This window comes from Dendrobium catenatum, unplaced genomic scaffold (assembly GCF_001605985.2).
Source record: "Dendrobium catenatum unplaced genomic scaffold, ASM160598v2 fragScaff_scaffold_72, whole genome shotgun sequence".
NCBI classification, from domain to species: domain Eukaryota; kingdom Viridiplantae; phylum Streptophyta; class Magnoliopsida; order Asparagales; family Orchidaceae; genus Dendrobium; species Dendrobium catenatum.
The window spans coordinates 2,847,852-2,871,877 of NW_021318534.1; the positions used below are offsets into that span (position 1 = coordinate 2,847,852).

Genomic DNA, 24,026 nt, shown 5'->3' on the forward strand with positions numbered 1-24,026 from the left:
TTGAGAAAACCTGGGACAGCAACTTGGAGCCTTCAAAGGACCTTGGACAGCAACCTAGGAGCTTGGACAGCGGTTTGGACATCAATTTGGAGCGCTAGGACAACCCGGGTGAGGTAAAATCCCAAAACTTAGTGAAACCTAGGGTCCCCCAAGGCCATTGTTGTGTGGTTGACGTCCCCAAGCCTTATGTCCTTTAGAAACTTAAATTTATGCTTCCCCGAAATCCTATGATCGCTGTCCTCTTTGTAAACTTGGGAAAATCCGGTGATTTTTGCCAAGTTGCTCTCATGTGAGAGCCAAAAGGAAATGGCGATGTGCGTAGGGTTGTTGGATTGGTATCCAACGCTCTCCAAATGCATGATTTTGCACTCATATTGCATGCTTAGTCTTCGCCTACAAATGGACCATAGGACTTGATGATATTTTTCTATCCCAAAATGCATGTTGAGACGTAGGTTTTGTTGAATTCTAGGTTGTACCTACTCAATGCTAATGTCATGGCAAAATTGACATAGGATTTAGGGTTTTGCATTTGTCAACTTGCCCCACTCAACCAAACATTGAGTGGGGGAATCTCTATTAAATAATTGTAAATTTTATAGTTGAGTCCATAAGGAAATGATATTTTTATCCTTCGGGGTAATATATCATCATTCTTATGCTGTACTTGATTATAAAATATGCAATCCGTTCGAGGATATAAAAATTCTCCAACAGAAGAATAGAAGAGAGATGAAGCTTATGAGTGGAGTAGGTAGTAAGCCTTGACCTGTGTGAGCTATGGGAAGGGTGTTGCCATTGTGGACTGTGATCTGATCTGAAACATGATAGGTGGTGGGATCAATGAGGTTCATAGTGTGTGAAGTCAGATCGAACTGAAGGAGCCAGTCAGTGGGTTGTTTGGTGGAGGCAACCAGCCCGGCTTTGTTAGATGGAGCTGACGTGAAGGGTATGTAGTTGGGATTAAGACAGTGCTTGCAATTAGTAGCCGAGTGTCTTCAATACATGTAGAAGTTGTACCTGCAGAATCACCATGAAGTATATTTTTTAATTTTTTATTATTTTTTTAATCACCATGAAGGCATGAAGTGTATGCTGCAATTGAAGTTACAACAATATGGTAAGTCATAAGGAAGAGCAGAGGTGCTGTTTGGGAACTATATGTATTCTATTGTATTTTCCCTGTTTACTTATATTTAGTGGAGCTGCTATGTATGCATAAGAGGCAGTTGCCTTTACACATGTATGGTTAGGATGGCTTGGGTTTGCTTTGATCAGATGGTGAGTGTTTACGTACGTGGTGATGGCTGCTCCAGTTGTGGGAATAAAGTGGCCGTCACTATTAATATAATACTTCCCTTGGTTTTAGCAATTTCAGAAAATTTTCTATAATTTTTAATTCAAAGATAAGAAAACATTTATTTGTAATTGGATTATTATGAATTTATCTATTTTGATTTCCCGTGTTATCAAGTTATTGAAATGAACTTTGATTTTACTAATGCATTGGTGGTCAACTAGTACTTTTAGTCCATTTCAATGCTAGAATCACTATGAAGTGTTATTTCTCCTTGGGCCTTTAACTTTATTTCTAACTAACCAACAACAACAACAAACCTTTATCCCACTACGTGGGGTCGGCTACATGAATCTTTTTTCTCCATTGTGTCATATTAAAAGTCAAATTCTCGTTTAAATCTAATAAAGAAAGGTCATTCCTAATATTTTCTAACCAAGTCTTTTTAGGTCTACCCCTACCTTTCTTAACATAAGTCAAATCTAATACCTCTACTCTCCTAACCGGGTCATCGGAAGGCCGCCGTTTTATGTGACCAAACCATCTAAGGCGACTCTCTCTAATCTTATCTTCTACTGGAGCAACTCCAACCTTTTCACGTATATGCTCATTTCGTATCTTATCTCTAAGGGTAAAGCCACTCATCCACCTGAGCATTCTCATCTCTGCCACACTTAACTTAGTATTATGCTTCTCTTTTAATGGCCAACATTCAACACCAAAAAGCATTGCAGGCCTCACTACCATCTTATAGAATTTTCCCTTAAATTTGAGGGGTACATTTCTATCACATAACAAGCCCGATGCATTCCTCCAGTTCAACCATCCAACTTGAATTCTGCTGATAATATCCCCATCTATTTCACCATCACTCTGAACAATAGATCCAAGATATCTAAAATGTGTACTCTTATGAATGACTTGATCGCCCAAAGTTATACTCCCCTCACTAGGTCTATTACTACTAAAATTACACTCCATATATTCCGTTTTAGATCTACTCAAGCGAAAACCTTTAGATCCTTTATTTCTAACTAACCATTTCAAGAAAATTTTCATCAATTCTACTGATTTCTTTGTTTCATAGAAGCCCTTGGTAGCCATCAGCTCCTGTTGTATGTATTTGTAAATTCAAGCATGGGAACTTCTCTCCATTGGTAGATCTTCTATGTTGAAGTTATAGAAGCTATGAAGATAGCATGCATTTTACTCATTTGAAGTTACTTTGATGGTAACTTGTCGTATTATTGAATGGTATAGGCTGATTTTTTGAGTTGAAATTGAAGGGCATATTTTCATGAAAATCATTTGGCTTAGGGCTTAATTATTGTCATTTGTGATGTGCTGCACCATACCATATTATGTTGCTAAGTAAAGCAGATAATTCCTTGATAAAATCATATTAAATTACCACTAAAATACTATAAAAGTTACAAATTTTTTTGGTGAAAACTACTTTGGCATTGATTTGAAATAATTGACATGACCACATGCGGCAGCAACAACAACATCAATCTTTTATCCTACTATGTGGGGTTGGCTACATGAATCCTTTTTTTTTATTAGTCTTATTAAGAGTCAAGTTCTCATTTAAATATAATAAAAAAAGGTTGATTCTTGATGTAGTCCAATTGAAACAGGAAATACTTTGTCAAACCACCTTGTGTTTGAACACAACTCTTATATACATATCCTTAATGACTTGAATATAAGCATTATATACTCCTTTTTTTTCTAGAACTTTCCAGAGAACTTCTTTTGGAACTTTTTCATATGTTTTCTATAAATCAATAAATATCATATGTAGATTCTCTTTATTCTCCATACTTCTCCATAAAACCTCTCAATAAATGCATAGCTTCCATAGTAGACCTACTCGGCTTGAATTCAAATTGATTTTGAGAAATATTAGCATCACGTCATAACCTATGCTCAATAACTCCCTCCCATAATTTTAATGTATGACTATGATACATTACTTAATTCCTCTATAACTCACACAATCTTGCGCATTATCTTTATTTTTAAAAATAGGAATTAATACATTACTTCACTAATCAGACATCTTTTTTGTCTTCAAAATAATATTGAAAAGTTTTGTAAGCTAAGTCATTCCTTCATCTCCAAAGCATTTCCACACCTCTATCAGAATATCATCATGTCCAACAATTCTTTCACACTTCATTTTCTTTAAAAACTCTCTAACTTTAATTTTAGTAATATGACGATGATACTATGTTGCACCGATACAACTATTTATGAAGGTGTGCTGTATCCGATACACGAATACACTTCCGATACGGCACCGAAATGTGTCGGATACGACAAAGCCGTATCCAATTAAAATATTATTTGATTTCAAAAGGACACATATCCGATATGCGTGTCCTTTGAAAAACAAACAGAAATCTGAAAAAAAGACGCGTCGTATTTACTTCCGCGGATGCGAGCAAGGTTCTCTCATTTTTGAGATGGATTTGAGTCCCTTGATGATATGGGAAAAATTAGAAATTGCTAATCTTTCACTTGATGAGCCTGAATTAGAAGCTATAATAAGCTATGATATTTATTGAAGATGATATAGATGTTCAATGACAAACCACTGAAGAAGCTAATCATATAATTCCTTCTATTGAATAGTTGAAACTTCATGTGCTAGAAAATTTATGTTTATGGTTTTGTTGTTGTACTAGACATTTAATGCTTACTTTTATTTTGATATTATAAGCTAGAAGGCTACAAATGATGCTGCTTTCATTTTGTTTTTGGTAATTTCAAATATTATGCTTTGATTGCTTTCTTAATTTTTATGTATGATTTATAAATTATAATAGCGCCGTACCTGTATCCTGTATTTTTAAGAATTGACGTGTCCCGTATCCGTATTGTGTCGTATCTGTGTCACTGTATCCGTATCGGTGCAACATAGCGATGATATCATAGTCCCATGCAATTATAATAAAATATAATAATCTTAATTAATATTAAAATAATTAAAATAATCCAATTAATTAATCAATCAAAGTAAAAAGTTAAAGTCCATTATCACTATTCTGTAAAACTATCTAAACTTGTTTCTAGAAAGTTGTTTTTTAGCTTTCATATAACTAACGGTTCATTTGGGATTGCTGCACTTGTCTATTAAATTAGTTATGGAAATGTTATGGAAAATTAGAGTTTCTTAAGTTTTTCATGGATATTTTAGATTTTTTTTTTCATCTTGAAAAAGTATAAAAGTTGTTTTTCATGGATATTTTAGTCTATTAAATTATATTTTGAAGCACCCTAAAATCCTCTTATTGTTCAATAAAGCACTAGTAGATGATAGGCAGCACCAATTTCCATAAACTTACCTTTTTATTACGTTGTCCCTTATTTTTTTTTTTAATTTTGCAATTTATGGTGATCATTTCTTGTTGGGAGAAGAGAATATATTCCAATTGAATTGCTGAGGAACGTGAATGTTTCTACAACTTTGTAGAGTTTGAATATGTTAGTCTTATTCGTTGCCTTTGGTTCAGCCTCCTTTAGGAACTTCTTTTGTGTAAACTATTCTTAGCTGTTAATTTTCTGTGATTCACTACGATGATTAATTTCCTAGCATGTCTAGTTAAGGTCACATATTTTATGATTTTTCACCCTTTTTTTGTTTCCTCACTTTTATAGATGCAAATGAATTTTGATATCTTGTTTTGTGCTTGATTATGCTGTTTGGCTAACCAGAATGACTGGCTTTCATCTTATGAGTGGTGTAGTCATACATCTTATGATGGCTGAAGCTTTTTTTTTTCTTTGCTTCTTTTGTATAAGTAAATGACTCCTAACTATCTTATTAACTTTAAGCAGGATAACTTTGATGGCTTCAGCAAGAAAATCTAGAAACGTGAACAAGCGCTTTAGCAAGGTTATTGAAGAGTTGCAAGATAAAGACGGAGGCAACCCAGGCAAAAAGATGAAAGTAAGTTTTTTTGCTATCTTTAACATATACAATTTTAAAATGCCTTATAGTATTGTATGATAATTTTATAATATTATAATTAGGCATATTTTTTTGTATGGATTTGTGTTTTGAATAGCAAAAAATGCCATTAAATGCCGAGCATGATTAAAATAAGAATGCTAAGATTAATTTGTGGCATAATTAGAAACGCTAAATTGATGGATGATTATATCAAAGGGATGGTGAGATTAGCTTCTATTGAACGTAGAGCAGTGGGAAATAGATTTATATGGTTTGAGCATATACAAAAAAGGATAAAAATATAATTATAAGAAACGTAGATAGGTTTCGTATCTGTAGTTTTAGAAGGAAATTGAATAGATTGATGATAATGTGCAAAATATGCATAGAATATGTTTAGTGCCTAATGTAATTTAAATAGAAATAAATGGAGGATGAAGATTCATAAGTCTTATCCCAAATAGTTGGGATAAGGTTAGTGATGGTGATGATGTTAATGATTATTTCTCATAGATGATTTTATTTCGCCTTCATTCAGTAAAACATTGGCACAAATGCATTTTTTCCTTATGGATGAACTCAACAACAAAATAATTCAAATATGAAAATTTAATCGTTAATCTGCTTAGGTTAAGCTAGTAAAAAAGATCTATGAAGATAAAATGTGATAATTGTTAAATAATATATCTATTGAAAAGTATATAGCTTAAAGACAAACAAAATTATATTTATGATTTGAATGTAAAATTAAAAGATTGTATCATGGTTATTTGTGATAATGATGATATTGATGATGATTTCTCGTAGATGATTCTATTTGGCTTTCATTCAGTAAAACAATAGCAGCACGTTCGAATGAACTCAACAACAAAATAATTTGCTGCGCCAGCATGAAGTTGGAGCAGCGGGCAGGGGGAGCTTTGTTTGGCCCAAACCCATTGAATCCAGTAGAGGTCATGGGTGGGAATTAGAGCAACAGAGAGAAAATTTCGGCCCCTCTGTGGGGCTCTGGAGAGCTTTAATTCATTATGTAAGGAGGGGAAATAGATGGAGAGATATTTAGGAAGTCTTTAAATTTTTTTTGGTGGTTGAGAATTATTTAGGGAAAGAGATTCAAATGAGAGAGGGAATCATATAGTCAAAATAGGCTGATTTTGGAGGGAATTAGGGATGCCTATTTAGGGCAAACTATGGGGCGATTTCAGATTACATAGAATTTGTGTTTGCTGTTGTTATATTTGGTGAGTCTCCTAGCGACGGCTAGGGTTTGTGGGAGGGCTTATTTGCCTCTTGAATAATAGATCAATTGTATCTTGCTTTGTTTTTGAAGAAGAAATCCAAAAATAGTCATTATCCTTGTGTTCCTACGCTTTTCTTCTATCTTGTTTGCTATTTTTACTTACAAGACACATCAAATTTATATGAGAGTGAGATCTTTTGGAGACAATGGAAGCAAAGACGGTGGATGCGCTGGAAGGCGAGATGGAGCAATTCAGATCTATGTGAAGGAGAAGTTCTCGACCAATGAAGAAAGGTTTTCATTTGTGGAAAATCAATTTGGAGGGGTGAATGAAATGATAAGGAAGATCATGGAGATGCAATCCAAAACTCTGACGATGGTTCCAATGGCTAACCCTCACCACGATTCGGTCGAGATTCCCTAGGATGAATTTGACGGGAAAGAGATCAGAAGGGAGGATTTTAACGAAGAGAGTTCATTTCATCAAGAGCCACCTTCTAGGGCTCCAAGAGGTGGGATAAGGTTTTCGGAAAGGGGACAACAAGAAAGTTTTATGGTGGATTTTATGGAGGAGGTGGTAGGGTGACCAACTACTTTTGGGAGGCCATTTGGGCAAGGGGAGTGGAGAACCAGAGAGGGAGGCGGACGAGCCAAGCCATGGTGATCGGTTCATGGGAGGAGGATGGAAGAAATGTGGGATTCCCACCCTCAATACATGGTGGAAACCATTGATGGGAGAGGAAGTTGAGGTGGAGAAGCAAATGTGAAGAAGTTGAAAATACCGGTGTTTGAAGGGAGGATGCTCGTGGGTGGATATACCGGGTAGTGGAGAGGTATTTTATGGTGAATGTGTTGAGAGAGGAGGAGAAGCTTATAGCCGCAGAGTTATATCTAGAGGGGAAAGCCCTCGCTTGGTTATAGTGGAGAGAGGCTAGATATCCGATCTATTTATCGGAGGAGTTTAAGTATTGCTTGTTGGAATGTTTTCGAGTCAGTTGGGAAGGAAACATACATGAACAATTGCTTACCTTGAGTCGGGAGGGGACAATCATGGAGTATAGGGATAGGTTTGAGGGGAATTTTGGAGGCAGTGTTGGAGGAAAATTTTATGAATGACCTCAAGCCTGACATATGGCGGACATTCGGTTGCTAAGACCGAGGGGGTTACAGGAAATGATGGAGCTAGCCCAGATAGCAGAGGATCATAAACATATGGAGAGGAGCAGTAAGAGTGGGGTTGCGGGAGGCTCCTATTGAAGTACTTCGACTTCACTGGCACCGAGACTAGACGATGTCATTTCAGTGAGAAGCACCAAAAGAAAAAAGTAGGGGAGTTTGCTCCGGGGCTAACTTCAAGCACCTCACAGAGACAGAGGTGCCGGACAAGAGAGCGAAAGGTCTTTGCTTTCACTTTTATGAGAAGTATGCACCAGATCATCGGTGCAAGGTCCGCAAACTCGAGGTCTTTATGGTTTGCGAGGAGGAGACCGACAATGAGGATCTAGTGGAGGAAGCAGGAGGGGAGCACTGATGCATGCAATAAACTTCATTTCATGTTCATTTTATTTTTATTTTGAACTCTATTGTAATATGGATTTTATGTTTTATTTTTTCCCCAATAATGGAAGGCAATAAATGATCATGTGTAGGTAGAGTGCTCTTGGGTCATGTCCACCTTTGGTTTACTAGCTTTCTTGGTTCCTTGGGTAATTATTGTCGGGTTGAAATTCATCTAAACGGGCTTGACCCATATTTCTTTAGATGTTTGGTGTTTGGAGAGTTGTGGCTGATTGGGGGATGATTTTTTGAGCAATTGGCTGCTTGGTTCCTGAGCTGCCATGCTCCTTTCTTGGTGTTTGTTCGGCTCCTGCTGTTCCGATTCTGGATGGTCTTTTGAGGCGGCCCTGGCTGCTCAGTTTGTGGTTATGCCGTGCCTTTTCTCTTAGGTTTTTCCTCTATTCTGGTTGGTTGAAGGGGTGTCTGCTTTCAGTGTCTTTTGAGCTCCTTTCCCCTATTTAAATGAGATGTTGGCTGCTGTTGGGAGGTTGTTGAAGTTTGATATTTGTCTCTAAATATCTGAGGGTTTCTTCTTAAGCTTGAGAGCTTTTTCTTCTACCTATTTATTTCTCTAAGGCTTCTTTCTATTTCTTCTCTCCATAAATTTCCACCCCATTGTATCTTTCTTCTCTACAAAAGGTGTAAGAGGTGTTGTTGTTGGCTGGTTTGTTGGTATTTGCTGGAGGAGTTTCAACTGGTGTTGGATCGGGATTGCTGTGGTGGACCACTGGTTTACATGTTCTTAAGAACACCTAATTTCATATTTTATCGTTACATGTGTGGTGACCACTAGTTGGTTGTTCTGAAGAGATTTTTTTTTTTAGTTTTTAAATTTTGGTTTCTTTTAGTTTCTTTTTTTTTTCTTCCTTTCTTCTAAAACATCTTTAGTTTCTTGCATCAAGTTTGTTTTATCGGTGGTTGTTCACTTGTTTTTGGATTGAGTCATGTCCTATTTCTCTTAAGTGTTCTCCTTTAGTTTTAAGACTCTTTTGATCTCATCAAGCACCTACATCTTGATGTGGTAGAAGTATCTTTTAATTCTGTGTTGGGATTAACTCCAAATTACAGCATGAAGGTGAGGGGACAGATCAAGGAGAAGCTAGTGGTCATCTTGGTGGATAGCGGGCTACTCATAACTTTATTTCTAATCAGAGTGTGGACCCCCCCTAGGATTGATGTTGGTGGATACAAGGAGCTTTGGAGTCATAATGAGAATTGTGAAGGTAGAGAGGAGCAGGGGGATTTGCAAAGGGTTTGTGCTTGCACTCTAGGGCATATAGATGCTAGATGATTTTCTTCCCTTGAATTTGGGGAACATTGATATGATCCTAGGGATAAAGTGGTTATAGATGATTGGGGAGACAAAGGTAGACTGGAAGTCCTTGATTATTGTGATTATGATGGATGGGAAGAAGGTGGCATTGCAAGGAGATGCCAGCCTTTGTAGAATCATGGTTTCACTCAAAACTATGGTTGAAGAGATACAGGATCAGGGTTGGGCTACTTGGTGGAGCTACAAAGCCTGGAGGGGCTTTGAGATTCTAAGCGAGTGGAGGTCCCTGAGTGTGTTCATTAGCTTTTACAATAATTTCTTGAGGTTTTTTAGTATATGAGTGGATTACGGCCACCCCGGAAGCACAAACATGCTATTACCCTGAAAGAGGGAGCTTCTCCTATCAATATTTGATTGTACCGATACTCGTAGATTAAGAAGGATGAGATAGAGAGGCTCATCAGAGAAATGCTGGAGGAGAGGATTATCAGGCCTAGTGTGAGTCCCTTTTTCATTCTAGTTTTACTAGTGAAGTAAGGATGATAGTTGGAGGTTTTACATGGATTATAAGGTCCTAAATAAGGAAATTTTGTTGGATAAGTTTCTTATATTCGTGATTGATGTGTTGCTGGATGAGCTGTTTGGAATGATCAATTTCTCAATGATTGCCCTGAAATCAGGGTACCACCAGATTAAAAAGAAGCCAGGGGGATGTGCATAAGATAGCTTTCAGGACTTATGAGGGTCACTATGACTTTTTGGCGATGTCTTTCAGCCTTACCAATGCCTCGACCACTTTTCAGTCTCTCATGAACCTAGTTTTTCAACCCTACCTTAGAAAATTTGTCTTGGTATTCGTTGACAACATCTTTATCTACAGTCGTATGGAGGTAGAGCATGTGGGTCACCTAAGGACTGTACTAGAGACTTTGAGGGATCACTTACTATATGCTAACCTGAAGAAATATTCTTTTGCATAGCCATAGGTGGAGTATTTGGGATATATGATAAGCAAGGCATGGGTAGCAATGGACCAGTCCAAGATTGAGGCTATGTTGGATTGGCCTTTACCTAAGAAATTGGAGCTGAGAGGGTTCTTATGACTCATCGAGTATTACCAGAAGATTGTGTGAGGGTATGAGATGCTAACAAGGTCATTGACTGAGGGGGAGGCAACGACACTGGCTTTTGAGCAGCTGAAGCAAGCCATGACCAGTATGCCAGTGTTAGGACTTCTTGACTTTAACATGCCATTTGTGGTGGAGACGGATGCATCAGGATATGGACTGGGGGCAGTGCTTATGCAGAACCATTGACCCATTGCTTATTTCAGTCAGCCAGGGCGAGGATCAACTCCGTATAGGAGCAGGAGTTGATGGTGATTGTCTTGGACATCCAAAACTCGTGCCCTATTTGTTAGGACAATATTTTATCATCAGGGCAGACTATAGGAGTTTGAAGTTTCTACTGGAGCAAAGAATAGTGGCTGAGGAGCAGCAAAAGTGTTTGTCCAAGTTACTAGGACATGACTTCGAGATTCAGTATCAATCGGGATTAGAGAATAAGGCCATAGATGCACTATCATAGAAGATGGATGAGTCACAGTTGACAGCTGTGTCAGTACCTATGGTCCTAGATTGGGAAGATTTGAAATAGGAGAGTGAACAAGATGAGGGACTGAGGAAGATCAGAGTTGAGTTGCTGTAGAACCCAGACAGTAATCTTGGTTACACACTGAGAGGATCCCAATTACTACATGAAGAGAGATTCGTTTCACCAAGGGGGTCAGGATACATCCCCAAATTGTTGCAGGAGTTTCATGGCAGCGCAGTTGTAGTACATTCAAGAGCTCAGAAGAACTATAGTCGGTTGTTAGTAGAATTATACTTGGTGGGGATGCGCGGTGATGAAGATGATTGGGTAGCGAGATGTAATGTGTTCCTGAGGCACAAGTACTTAGCCATGATGTCATCAGGGCTACTACAACCTCTAGCTCTGCTAGAGAGGGTGTGATATTATATGACGATGGATTTCATCAAGGGATTACCACTAGCAGAGGAATTTTTAGTGATACTGGTAGTAGTGGATTGTCTAAGAAAATATGCGCACTTAATCCCTCTGATGCACAATTACACCACGATCTTTGTGGCTACTTCTTTCATACGACAGGTGGTGCGCTTGCATGGATTTCCATAATCCATTGTGTTAAACAGAGACAAGGTATTCCTTCGCTACTTTTAGGAGTTGTTTCGTTTGCATGGGACAATTTTGAAAACACAACATATCATCCCCAGACAAATAGCTATAGGTAGTTAACAAAAGTGTATTGACCTATTTGAGATACTTTGTATCAGATAAGTCAAAAAGTTGGACAAAGTGGATTGTTGGGGTTGAATATTGGTACAACACATACCATTTAGCAACACATACCACCCCTTTTAGGATTCTCTATGGGAGAGATCCACCTCATTTTATTCATTATGGACATAGTACTATATTAATATCCAATGTAGATTAGTACTTAAAGGAGAGGAACATAGTATTATTTGAGCTCAAGGGATATCTATTGAGAGTCCAACAAATCATGAAAAGAAAGGCTAATGAGTACATGAGAGAAGTACACTTCAAACCAGGAGGCATGGTTTACTTAAAGTTGAGGCCCTCAAGCATAAGATACTAGCCATGAGGAGGAATGAGAAATTGTCCCCACGATACTTTGGGCCCTACGAGGTGGTACAACACAATGGCACAATAGCATATCACCTATGATTGCCACCGACCTCAGCCATTCATCCTGTTTTTCATGTTTCACAGCTGAGGCCGGCGATAGGAGATCATACACCGTCTCCAATACCCCCAACTTTGACAGACGATATGAAGGTCCTTTTGGAGCCCATGGATGTAGAAGGGGCGCGTCGAAGGGAAACAGGAGCACAGGAGGTGCTAGTGGAAGGAGTTGCCAGAGCACAAAGCTACATGCAGCGGGAGCGGGGGCATATATATATATAGCTTAAAGACAAATAAAATTATATTTATTATATTGATATAAAATGAAAAGATAGTACCATGGTTGTTTGTTATTTTTTAAAATATTTTTTTGAGGTCAACCTCCTTTATATTATTCTGTAAATATTTCTACATTTAGCAATAACAATTTTAAATTAAATTTAGGACTATTAGTGTTTCCATGTTGATTTGATATGACCTCAACTCAAGATTGGAAGTTTTTTTTTTTTTTTTTTAAATTTGTTTCAATTTTGATTTTAGGGATGCCTACTATAAGATAGCTAAATATGATATTGATTCTTGCTAGGCCGCATTGGGTACTGTTAATTTAAGCTTAATTCGAGTTAAATTTTGATTTGATTTTCAGTTATCTAAGTTATTCTTTGGTTTGCAAAAATATATACATCCATATCTGCATTGATGCACAAAAATGCATATATATGTTGATGCATTCATACAAATAACAGTCCTACATACAGCATATGTACATGAATTTACATATTCATGTATTCATATGTATCGGATTTATAGCTAGTTGGGTTGGATCTGGGCTACTTAATCCAAATTCGATTCACGTCTAGCTTGGCTCTCTGATTTTGATCCAAGCTTAAAATCAATTTGATCATAGATTGGTCTTTAATCCTTGACTTAAATTCTCATCCCCAATCAAAATTGACACTTTTTTAACTGTAAAAAAAGCATTTGAAATATGACCCCAAAAAATACCCAACACTTTTATATTCTAATAACATTGTAATGATATTTTTAAAAGAGGTTCACTTTCTTTTTTTGCTAATAACATGTTTAGATTATAGTCTAGTTTACCTCATGAAATAATAATAATCACATCTAACTAAATTTAGCTTTTTTTTCAAAATAAAAAAAAATATTATAAATCATTAGATTAGGTTTTACCTCAATAACATCAAGGAGTAGGATAGTTCCCAACAAAACTTTTGAAAACTTAACCTTATTGACTGAGCTAATGAGCATCATTTGAGTGAAAAACATATTGTTTTCCTTCCCAGAATTTTAATTAGTTTTCTTTCAATTCCCAAACTACTAATGGAACCATCAGTCTCTTTGTATGCCATCAGAATTACATTTGGGCCAAACTCTTGGAGCTCCTTAACCTTATGTTGTTCTTTAAGTGTGATTCAATATTTTCATGGTAGGGCTTTGTGTTATGCAACAATTTTTTATTTCCAATAGAATAATTTCCTCCTGCTCATTAGCCTTATTTTCAATTCTTAGGTTTCGTTTGTGACAGCTTTCTTATGGCTTTCTAAAGCAATTTTGTATTATAAAGATATCTAGTTCAAGATATTTTTTACTAAAAAACTGCTTTAGAAATCAATAAGAAAGCTGTTCCAAATGAAGGCTTACTTTATTAAAAAAAAAGTAGTTTTTGTGTGCAATCACAAACTATTATTTGAAATAAAATCAACCGTTTTGATTTAAAAAATCAATCTAGTTAGGAGGGATGGAGAACTTCAAAGTGAATGCTGTCACTTTCTAATTTGTGTTGCTTTTTGTCTTACCCAAATATTATATTTAGTGGCTCTCATACATTTTTTCTAGGATTTTCAAAATTTTCATCCGTCTTTTATTAGATATATTTGCTTAACATGCTTTGCAGAAGAGGAAACTGTCAGACATGTTAGGTTCTCAATGGGGCAGAGATGAGCTTGAACGTTTCTATGAAGCCTATCGTAAACATGGGAGAGATTGGAGAAAGGTTTTTCTTTCTTTATCTAATTTAAGATTTACATATCCTTTTCGAAAGAAAAACGTTGTTGATTCTCAAAAGTTTTTGTTTCATTGTATTGTTCTTCATCTTTATTATATGGGAACTATATTATTTTTTTCATCAATAATAAAAGGCTTTAATGACGTCGAAAAAACTTCACCCATATTTCATTTTTCTTTTTTAGAATATACTTTTATGCCGGCAGAGTAGTTTACAAATATTGATTGTCTTGGATTCCTAGATTGCGGTGGCAGTACGAAACAGACCTCCTGAAATGGTGGAAGCTCTTTACAACATGAATAAGGTAAAAAAAAAATATTTATTATATTGCTTCACTCTATGAACTCCATGCCCATAAGAAACAATTCACTTGCCCCGGTCATTCAACTTTTTGGTGTTGCGCAGACTGAAAGAGCAAAAAAAAAAAAAAAAAAAAAAAAAAAAAAAAAAAGAAAAGAAAAGTTGGAATTCATTTTTCCTAAAAGCTCGAGTTTATGTAATGCACTGAAATTATGAAGACATTATTACACTTGTCGTTTGTCTAAGACTTGCTAATCGATGTTTGGAGTTTGTAGTTCTCTAAATTACTGAGATGTCAACCTATCTTGATTTTCACATTGTATTAATTCCAATATCAAATTCAAGTTTGAAACAGGTTTTCCTCGATATTATTGCTTAATCATTGTACATGCATTTATCTTTTTCTCATGTTCACTTCTTTGTTCAAACGATTTAATTTTCAAAATTTCCGTGTTGTATGATATGTATTTCTATTTCATGATCCTTAAAAATGTATAACTTTCCAACCCACCCATTTTGATTATGCTTTCTAACATATAATGGAATATTCTCTTCTAAAAGACAATGAATCGTTATCTGTGTTGCTTTGCTAATTAAATTTGAATCAGAGTTGTATTTAATATATAAATGTATTTAAAGAAAACTCCTTTTGAAATTAACTTGTTGGTTTTGTGTTCCATAAGCTGTATACTTGCATGGGAAGCTTTGCAAGAAAATATAGCGACTTAAACTTAGTTGATAATCAACTTCAAAAACTGATTGGTTGGATTTAAATCCATGAAGCATGGACAAAATTCTGGGGCAAGCGCACGACAGTCTTGAAAGTATAGGATACTACTTGCATATGGCAACATTGTTGTATATTAAAGGAAGTGAAAAAAATGGAAAAAATTCATACTAAGATTATTGTGATATTAAAGAAAGAAAGTTCTTGTCGATATATCCAGCATAAACCTAATGGCACATTAAGTAAATCAACAAAGAATGATAAATATAGAAAATTTTGGACAATGAAGAAATATTCAATCTTAATTTATTTATAATCTAAATTGAGAGGATTGAAGTATGTTTAATAAAAAATGCACCCATTAGCCATTGGTTGGAACCAAATTGTTTTTTTTTAATTTTAATTTTACATTTTTTACTTTATCTCTACTGTCTTCTCTTACAAATTGATCTATAGTTTGAATCAAATATTTATTCTTCGAAAATTTAGCATACTAGCATTGGGAAAGTAGAGAAAGATTATCATACATCTTAAATCATGGCTAGAATGGCATCATGATATATTTCTTGTTGCATTTATCTAACAAGAACCAAAGATTCCTTTAAAAGCATTATCTAATTTGAACGCAATTAATATACGGTACACCATAAGCCTATACTTCATCATATTAGAACTTAAATAAATAGTAATCAACAAGAATATAATAAGAAAATAAAACAACAAGCTTACATCACTTGCTTACTTTGCACAACTCTTTGATATAATCATCAAATAAAAATGTTACTCAACAATTATAGTTTCATCATTAGAAAAACAATAATTAATGAATGATCAGATGAGCTAAGAATTGCTTAATAGGAACTATCCCACGTCCTCCCACTAATGCTAAATGCCCATTATAATTTATGTTAATTATTAATGAATATGCATGAAGGATATAGGGATGTATTTATTAGCATCAATCACATAATATGCCAAGATAATAATATGCACTTGCACTATAACTCTTCTACTCCATTAAGGTTAAAGATGTCTATTAAAGTTAAACTGTTTTATATAACAACAACAAGAACAAGGAGCTTTTATCCCACTATGTGTGGTCGGCTAGTTGAATCCTTTTTCTTCATTGTGTCATGTTAATAGTCAAATTCTTATCTAATTCTAATAATGAAAGGTCATTTCTAATATTTTCTAACTAAGTCTATTTAGGTCTATCTCTACCTTTCTTAACATAAGTCAAATCTAATACATCAACTTTCCTAACCGGGTCATCGGAAGGCCACCGCTTTATGTGACCAAACCATCTAAGACGACTCTAATCTTATTAGACCTGTCAATTTCGGGTTACGGGTCGAACCCGATCCGACCCGTAACTGACCCGACTTTATTTGGGTTAGGGTCAACCCGACCCGGTTTTATAAACGGGTCGTTTTTCGAAACCCGAACCCGACCTGCTTCGGGTTCGGGTCAACAATGAAATGATTCATAAAAAAGTTTGGGATGATTCTAGGTTTTATTTTGATGATTCGGGTCATCACTATGAATAAGGTAGAAGAGGGAGTATGACATCTCTCTTTTTTGTTTGGGAAAGAAACTTGTTTATGTCATTTCATATCTTATCTCTAAGAGTAAAGCCACTCATCCACCTGAGCATCTTTGTCTCTGCAACACTTAACTTAATATTATGCTTTTCTTTTAATAGCCAACATTTTGCACCATAAAGCATTGCAGGTCTCACTACCATCTTATAGAGTTTTAAGTTTGAGAGGGACTTTTCTAGCACACAACAAGCCCGATGCATTCCTCCTCTTCAACCATCCAAATTGAATTCTACTAATCATATCCCCATCCGTTTCACCATCACTCTGAATAATAGACCAAGGATATCTAAAACGTGTACTCTTATTAATGACTTGATCACCCAAAGTCACAATCCCCCCACTAGATCTATTATTACTAAAATTATACTCCATATATTCAATTTTAGATCTACTCAAACAAAAGCCTTTATACTCTAAGGTTGGCATCCATAATTCATGTTTACCTTCAATTCCTTCATTAGTCTTATTAGCAAAAAGAATACACCAGGGTACAACCTCTTGCAAATGTCTAGTGAGAATAAAGTTAAACTGTTTTATACAATAATCAAAAGATTCCTGCACAATAAAGAATAAATTATTTGGTTAGGAAGTTAATCAATTAGTGTTAGCTAACAATCCCATGTACTCTTCACTCATTGTGGGGAACTTTGCACACAAAATTGAATTCTCATATGCACTCAATATTGAGTGTTGCATTGGCCAGGATATAAGCAAATATCCTGACAATAATTGTTGGGGACTAACACACCAGGCTGACTATTGAGCAAATGTAATCTACTATTAGCATTAACCTCAACTTTTGTAAAATCAATATCATGATGTCAAACCCCTGATTATTCAAGTGACAATAGGCATGAGCTTTATGCTTCAAAAAGGAAAATACAACGAAAAAAAACTTATCCTCACAATGATTTTACAATCTTCAAACGCATGGGTGGAGTAGATCCTTTTTGCACTTCCCATCAATAGATAAGGGTGGGCTTGGTTGAATTTAATTCTAAACTGATCATCGTTTGCTATCAAATCAAATTTAGGAACAAAATATAATCAATGAAAGTAAAACTAATAAAAACCTTGGTTCTATGTTTTGTTCAGTTTTAGTTCAACTTTTTATTTAAAGTTATATACCAATAAACAATTGATTGGACTAGTATGTTTCAGTTTTGGGGTAAATTTCAAAATATTCCCCTAATTATTCATATATGTCCAATTTAATCCTAAAGTATCACGTTGCTCTAATTTAGTCCGTCAACTATACAAAATTGATCCAAAATATTCCATTTGGGACTAAAATAGGATCAATTTTGTATAGTCGAGGGACTAAATTAGGATAAATTTTATATCACAATTACAACATGTGGGATATTTAGATCAATTCTATAGTCAAGGGACTAAATTGGAGTGAACTCTAGAACTACATTGATCTCACATGAATAATTTAGGAACTATTTTGAGATTTTTCTGTTTCTGTTTACATTGATTTTCAATTTGGTTTTGCTGGATTTAGCATACATTAGGAAAATTAAAAAAGGTTTCATATGTTAAATACTTGATGTAAACTTTATATTTTTTGTTAGAGGAGCCCTGATACATCACTTATGTATACTTTAGTTCTGTTTTATTTGATTTCCCAAAATTCCAATCCTAAATTAAGCCAAACCAGTACGTGTAGGAAACTTACAAATTGAGGCTAGAGAAAATTAAAGCCAAAAATAAATGAACCAATCAATTTTTTAACTTTTGGTTTGCTTTTGCTTATTTTTTTGGCCCACCCTTGGACATCATGATGCTTCCAACCACCTAGTAACGTCATATTTCCTCATGGCTTCAGTGCTCCATTTGGAAATCAAACAATAACTCCCAACATTTCTGCGTACAATAACAAACAAACATACAATGCGAAGCCCTCACCCTTCTAGGATAACATTTCATCACACAATAGGAATGCACATGTAATGCATTTTTTACCATATTCAGGCATCAATACTCATAGGATTCATGCCATATATAGTAAGATTATAAGCACATATAATTTATTCAATGTTTTAATACATTATATTATAATAATGGCTAGAAATTACTGCTAAATTATTGCAGGTTTCATTCCGAATCATCAAAGTTGAAGATTTTTTAAACCAAGTTATGGGCATTCAAAGTCACACCCAGAATATAAATTGTAAATATACTGAATTAGTTTTTTTTTTAAATATTAGATCTAACTTGCAAATATCATCTTTGCATTTGAAAGTCTTGAATGTGTAAGGGATCCGTCAACAAGTTCTAATGGAGCTGGTCTTGCTATCGATGAGTATTGCTGGCCAAGGTTTAAAATTGCGTAATTAAGCCTCGAGGCGGTCTGAGGCGTAAGCCTCACGGACACAGAATTGCGTAAATGAGAAATTAAGGGTTTTTCTTACAATCAAAAAAACATAAACCCTAGATTTTCTTACACATGAAAAATCTAACCCTAACCTAAAAAAAATACCTAAAATCCAATATGGAGTACTCCTAGAGGGCGGCCGGAAGTTTCAACTTCGCCGGAGAGAGGCGGCGCCGGCGGGAGAAGCGGCGGGAAGGGAAGCCGGCAGGTAAGGACCGTGCGGGAGCTCTCTGTTTCGCGAACTGGAGCCGTGCGGGTAGGAAAAATTCGGGAGGAGCTGCTGTCGTGCGGGTTTATGGAGAAAAAACATTCATTTTAAGTGGGTGGGTCCATTCCCATGAGGCGTACGCCTCACTAAGAATTGCGCAATTGCGCCTCTGAGGCGCGCCTCAGTCCATGTGAGGCGTACGCCTCTGCCAGGGATGGAATTGCGTAAGCTTCGAGGTGGTTTTTGGACGAATTGCGCAGAGGCGCGCCTTATTGCGCAATTTTAAATAGAGTTGCTGGCATAATTGATGAGATAGGTTTGCCGGGTTCAACACCCAATTTGCTTGTAGTGGTTGTTTACAGAAACTTACCAGTGCCACTATGATCCTTTTCTTATACCTCTTCCCTCTTAAATGACCATCGGAAATCATGTTCACCACAATCACCTTTGTGTGACCAACACAACGGGACTACTCCATTCTACCATTGGCAAACTTTTTAGTCGTCACTGTTGACAATGAACTATGAGAAATATCATTTCTCTTTATTTATTTATTTTTATTTACTATGTCAGATTAACAATTATTATATCTCTTTGAATCAATTAGAAATCAAACTCAAGAATTAAACATAAAAGGGGATTGACCTTCAACAAAATAATTCCTTCTTCAAAATGCTAATCTCTTTCCAATATCATTTTCTCTTACTTTTCAGCTCTTCGGAAGCTACTTCTTTGTCCCTCAAATCTAGGCAATTATGAAAATAAATCTACAATTTTGGAGTTTCTTCTTGGCTTATTGACAGATGAATACTTTAAGAAATTAGTTAGTGTAATTGTTAAATTGAGAGAATTGGAGATAGAAAAAGTTTAATTTTATTATACAAAACTATTTATTTATAGATCCAATCAAGATATCTTAATAAAGAAAAAATAACTACATAAGCATGCATAAACATGATCCATGTTAGTCTCTCACAGATCCTCATGCTGGCTGTGGGACCAAGAGCTAAGGGACGGCTGAGATTTAATAGCGTGATCCAGTTGAGCCTCCCACGAATTCCCTTGCTGGCCGTGGGATCAAGGGCTAAGGGACGGCTGGGATTTAATACCCCCCCTCAAGCTGGGGAATACATATATGTCATTTCCACTTTGGCATCAATTCCATAAAAGTAGAGTTATCAAATCTCTTGTTGAGAATGTCTGCAAGCTATTTTTTTGATGAGACATGATAGATATATATAAGCCTATCTACTTTTTCCTTTATAAAATGTCTGTCGACCTCTATGTGCTTGGTCCTGTCATGCTGAACCGGATTGTGAGCTATGCCAATTGTTGATTTGTTGTCACAATGTAGCTTAATGGGTCATTCCCACTTGATTCTTAGGTCTTCTAAAATTATCTTGATCTAGAGTAGCTCACATATTCCCAAGGTCATAGCTCTGAACTCTATTTCTGCTCTAAACCTTGCCACCACATTCTATTTCTTGCTCCTTCATGTAACAAGTTTTCCTCCAAGAAATGTGCATGATCCTAAGGTAGAACGTCTATCTACTGGTGATCCCATGTAATCTGCATCAGTATATGATTTTAAAGTTATTTCACAGTCTGTTCTGAAGAGAATCCCTTTACTTGGATTCCATTTAAAATACTGCAGTATTATGTCTACAGCTTTCATTTGAGTTTGCTTTATATTTTGCATGAATTGGCTGACCATGTTTGGAACTAATGCTATTTCAACCTATCGAGTTCATTGATCTAAAATTCTTTGACAAAACATTTCTTTAGAATCACTTTCTACTTTTCATCATTTATAGTCAAGATGATATCATCCACATAAACTATCAAAACTATGACTCCCCTTGAGTATGAGTGCTTGAAGAATAGTGTGTGGTTCCCTTGGCTCTGCCAATTTCCATTGAATAACATGACTTTTGAGAATCTTCCAAATCAAGCTCTAGATGACTGTTTTAGCCCATATAGAGCCTTTTTTAACCTATACTTTGTTGCCCTCAAAATTCTCCTTGAACATTAGTGGAATCTCCATAAATATTTCTTCCTCCAAATCCCCGTGTAGGAATGCATTTTTGACATCTAGTTGTTTTAGATGGCAGTTATAATTATCTGCTAATGAGAGCAGGATCCTCATGGTGGTCATCTTGACCACAAGTGTAAAAGTTTCCTGGTAGTCAATGCTGTATGTCCGAGTCTACCCTTGGCTATAATCTTGCCTTATACCTTTCTAGTGTACCACCGGCTTTATATTTCACAAAAAATACCCATTTGCAATCGATTGGTCTTTTTCCTACTATTAGGTCGATGATCTCCCACGTATTATTCTTCTTCAGGGTCTGTATTTAATATTTCATGACATTTTTCTAATTCTCATTAGATAAGACCTTATAAATATTGTTAGGAATATGAATATTATTTAGTGTAATCAGAAAATTTGTGTGTAAATGTGGGAAATTATGTAAGGATACAAAGTTAGTTATGGGGTACATGAGAGATTTTTTAGTTGAACGTGTTTATCTTAATTTCAAGAGATGATTCGGAATTTTGGATATGCTCTAGAGTTTAATTTGGATTTGTACGCCCGAAATATATCTTTCCATATCTTATATTATCTATAATAGTTTTGTCCTTAGTTTCCCTGGCCTTGGTTTCAGGTTTGGGATGATTGATTTGAGTTGGAGCTAGAAGGTCAAGGTAGGCAAGCTCACTTTTTTCTCATCTTCCTTAGTTTGTCTCCCCTTGAAGATGAGGTTTGTGAAATAGGATTTTTGTTTGTCAAAAGTGATGTAATCTATTTTTTGGTGGAGGGGTTGTAAATTTATAACCTCTGGGTGCATGAAAATCCAACAAAGATATATTGGAGTGCTTATGGATCTAATTTTCTTCTATTTTAGTTGTGAATGTGAATGTAGACAGTGCATCCAAAGATTTTAGTTGTGATGTTGTTATGAGTTCTGACTTTAAGTTGAAAGGAGGGTAGAATATTCATTGGTGTTTTAATCCTAGGGTTTTTGAAGGTAGTCAGTCTATGAGATATGTGGTAGTCAGAAGAGCTTCCTCTCAGTAGAATTTGGATATATTGTGGTAGAATAGAAGTGTATGGGTGGAGAGAAGGTGGCTAATTTTTCTTTCTGCAACTTCATTTTTTTGTGGGGTGCAAAAAGATTCATGAAGGATACATTCCTTTTGAAAGTAGGAGAATAGGGTTTGGTTAAAGTAATCTTTGGCATAGTCAGAACAAAAGTTTCTTATTTTTACTGAATTGGTTCTAGATCATGCTGTGAAAAATGTGGAGGATAGCTAACATCAGATTTATTTTTGAGGAGATAGATCTAAAAGACTTGAGTGTAGTTGTGAATAAAGGATACAAACCATCAGACCTCTAAGGTGTTAGAGATTTTTGAGGGTTCCTAGATATCACTATGAATAAGGTAGAAGAGGGAGTATGACATCTCTCTTTTTTGTTTGGGAAAGAAACTTGTTTATGTTTGGCTAACTCATAGGTTTCATAATGAAATGATTCATTTTTTAATTCATAAAAAAGTTTTGATACATGTTTTTTAAGACATCAAAAGATGAATGTCCTAATCTAAAATGATGAAGCTAAATACTAAATTTTTTATTAGATAGGGATAATATAAAATAGCTATTATTGATAATTTTGGATTTATTCAGCTCTTTCAGGTAGTATAGTCCATGGTTCTCCTTAGCAAGTCCGATCTTCTTCCTCAATCCCTGATCATGAAACAAACAAGAAGTAGGGGTTTGGGGGGAATTAGGAGAGCTTATTTAGGGATGATTCTAGGTTTTATTTTGATTATGTATGTTTTGAGTTTTGATAAAGTTTTTCTTTGGAGAGTTCCTAGCGATGTGTATGTCTTGTGGGAGGGCCGATCAACCTCTCTAATTGTAGATCATATGTATCTTGCTTTCACATTGAAGAAATAATACAAAATCTACTACCGTTTGGGCATTCCTGTTGTTTTTTTAGTGATTGTTTGCTATTTTTAACATTGGAGATGTATCGAATTGGTATCAAAACAGTGTTCTTGGCTGAAATTTAAGTCCTCATCATTGATTTCTCTTGCATTTTTCTTCCCATCTTGATGATTTTCATTGTTTCAAGACCAGATTTGTTTATTTTTTTATTGCTTTTTGCGGTTTGAAACTTAGATCCGTGAATGACAGAAAAGAAGATGGATGCGTTGGAAGGAAAGATTGAACATCTCAGGGCTAGCATGGAGGTAAAATATTCGAGCATGGAAGGAAGGCTGTCATCCATTGAGATTCTCTTTGAGAACCATTTTGAGAAATTGGAGGATATGATGAAGAAGATCGAGACGCAGTCGAAGGCTTCACTGGCGATTCCTCAGGCTGGATTGAAGGGAAAGGAAATTTAGGAGGACGATGATGTGATCACACTAGATAGAAAAGTCAAACAAGGAGAACAAGGGCGAAACTAAACCAAACTTGATTCAAATAGTAAGTAGCAATCATCTATAACATCCAAAATCCGACAAAAAAAACTAGAAGAGAATTCAAAAAAACAATGAAAATAAAAATAACGCTATCCTCAGACAACTGTCAGAGCGGGTTCCTCACATGCATCGAAATGTATGTTTAAGTAAAATAAGTGCTTAGGACTAGCAAACCAATGGTCCACCAGTGCAAGATAGTCCAACAGTCTAATCCAAACTCCTCCAGCAAATGCTCC

The 24,026-nt window shown here is 35.7% G+C and overlaps 1 protein-coding gene across 6 annotated transcripts in view; it reads left to right on the forward strand.

Moving 5' to 3' along the window:
* The window catches only part of LOC110111655 (protein ALWAYS EARLY 2), a 105,849-nt gene that overhangs the window by 8,238 nt on the left and 73,585 nt on the right, over positions 1–24,026 (forward strand). For all 6 annotated transcript variants that reach the window (XM_020843625.2, XM_020843628.2, XM_020843627.2 and 3 more), the window contains 3 exons: positions 5,144–5,255; positions 13,974–14,072; positions 14,326–14,388. In XM_020843625.2, the coding sequence (XP_020699284.1) occupies positions 5,154–5,255; positions 13,974–14,072; positions 14,326–14,388 (264 nt within the window). In that variant the 5' untranslated portion in view covers positions 5,144–5,153. The remainder of the gene's footprint in view (positions 1–5,143; positions 5,256–13,973; positions 14,073–14,325; positions 14,389–24,026) is intronic.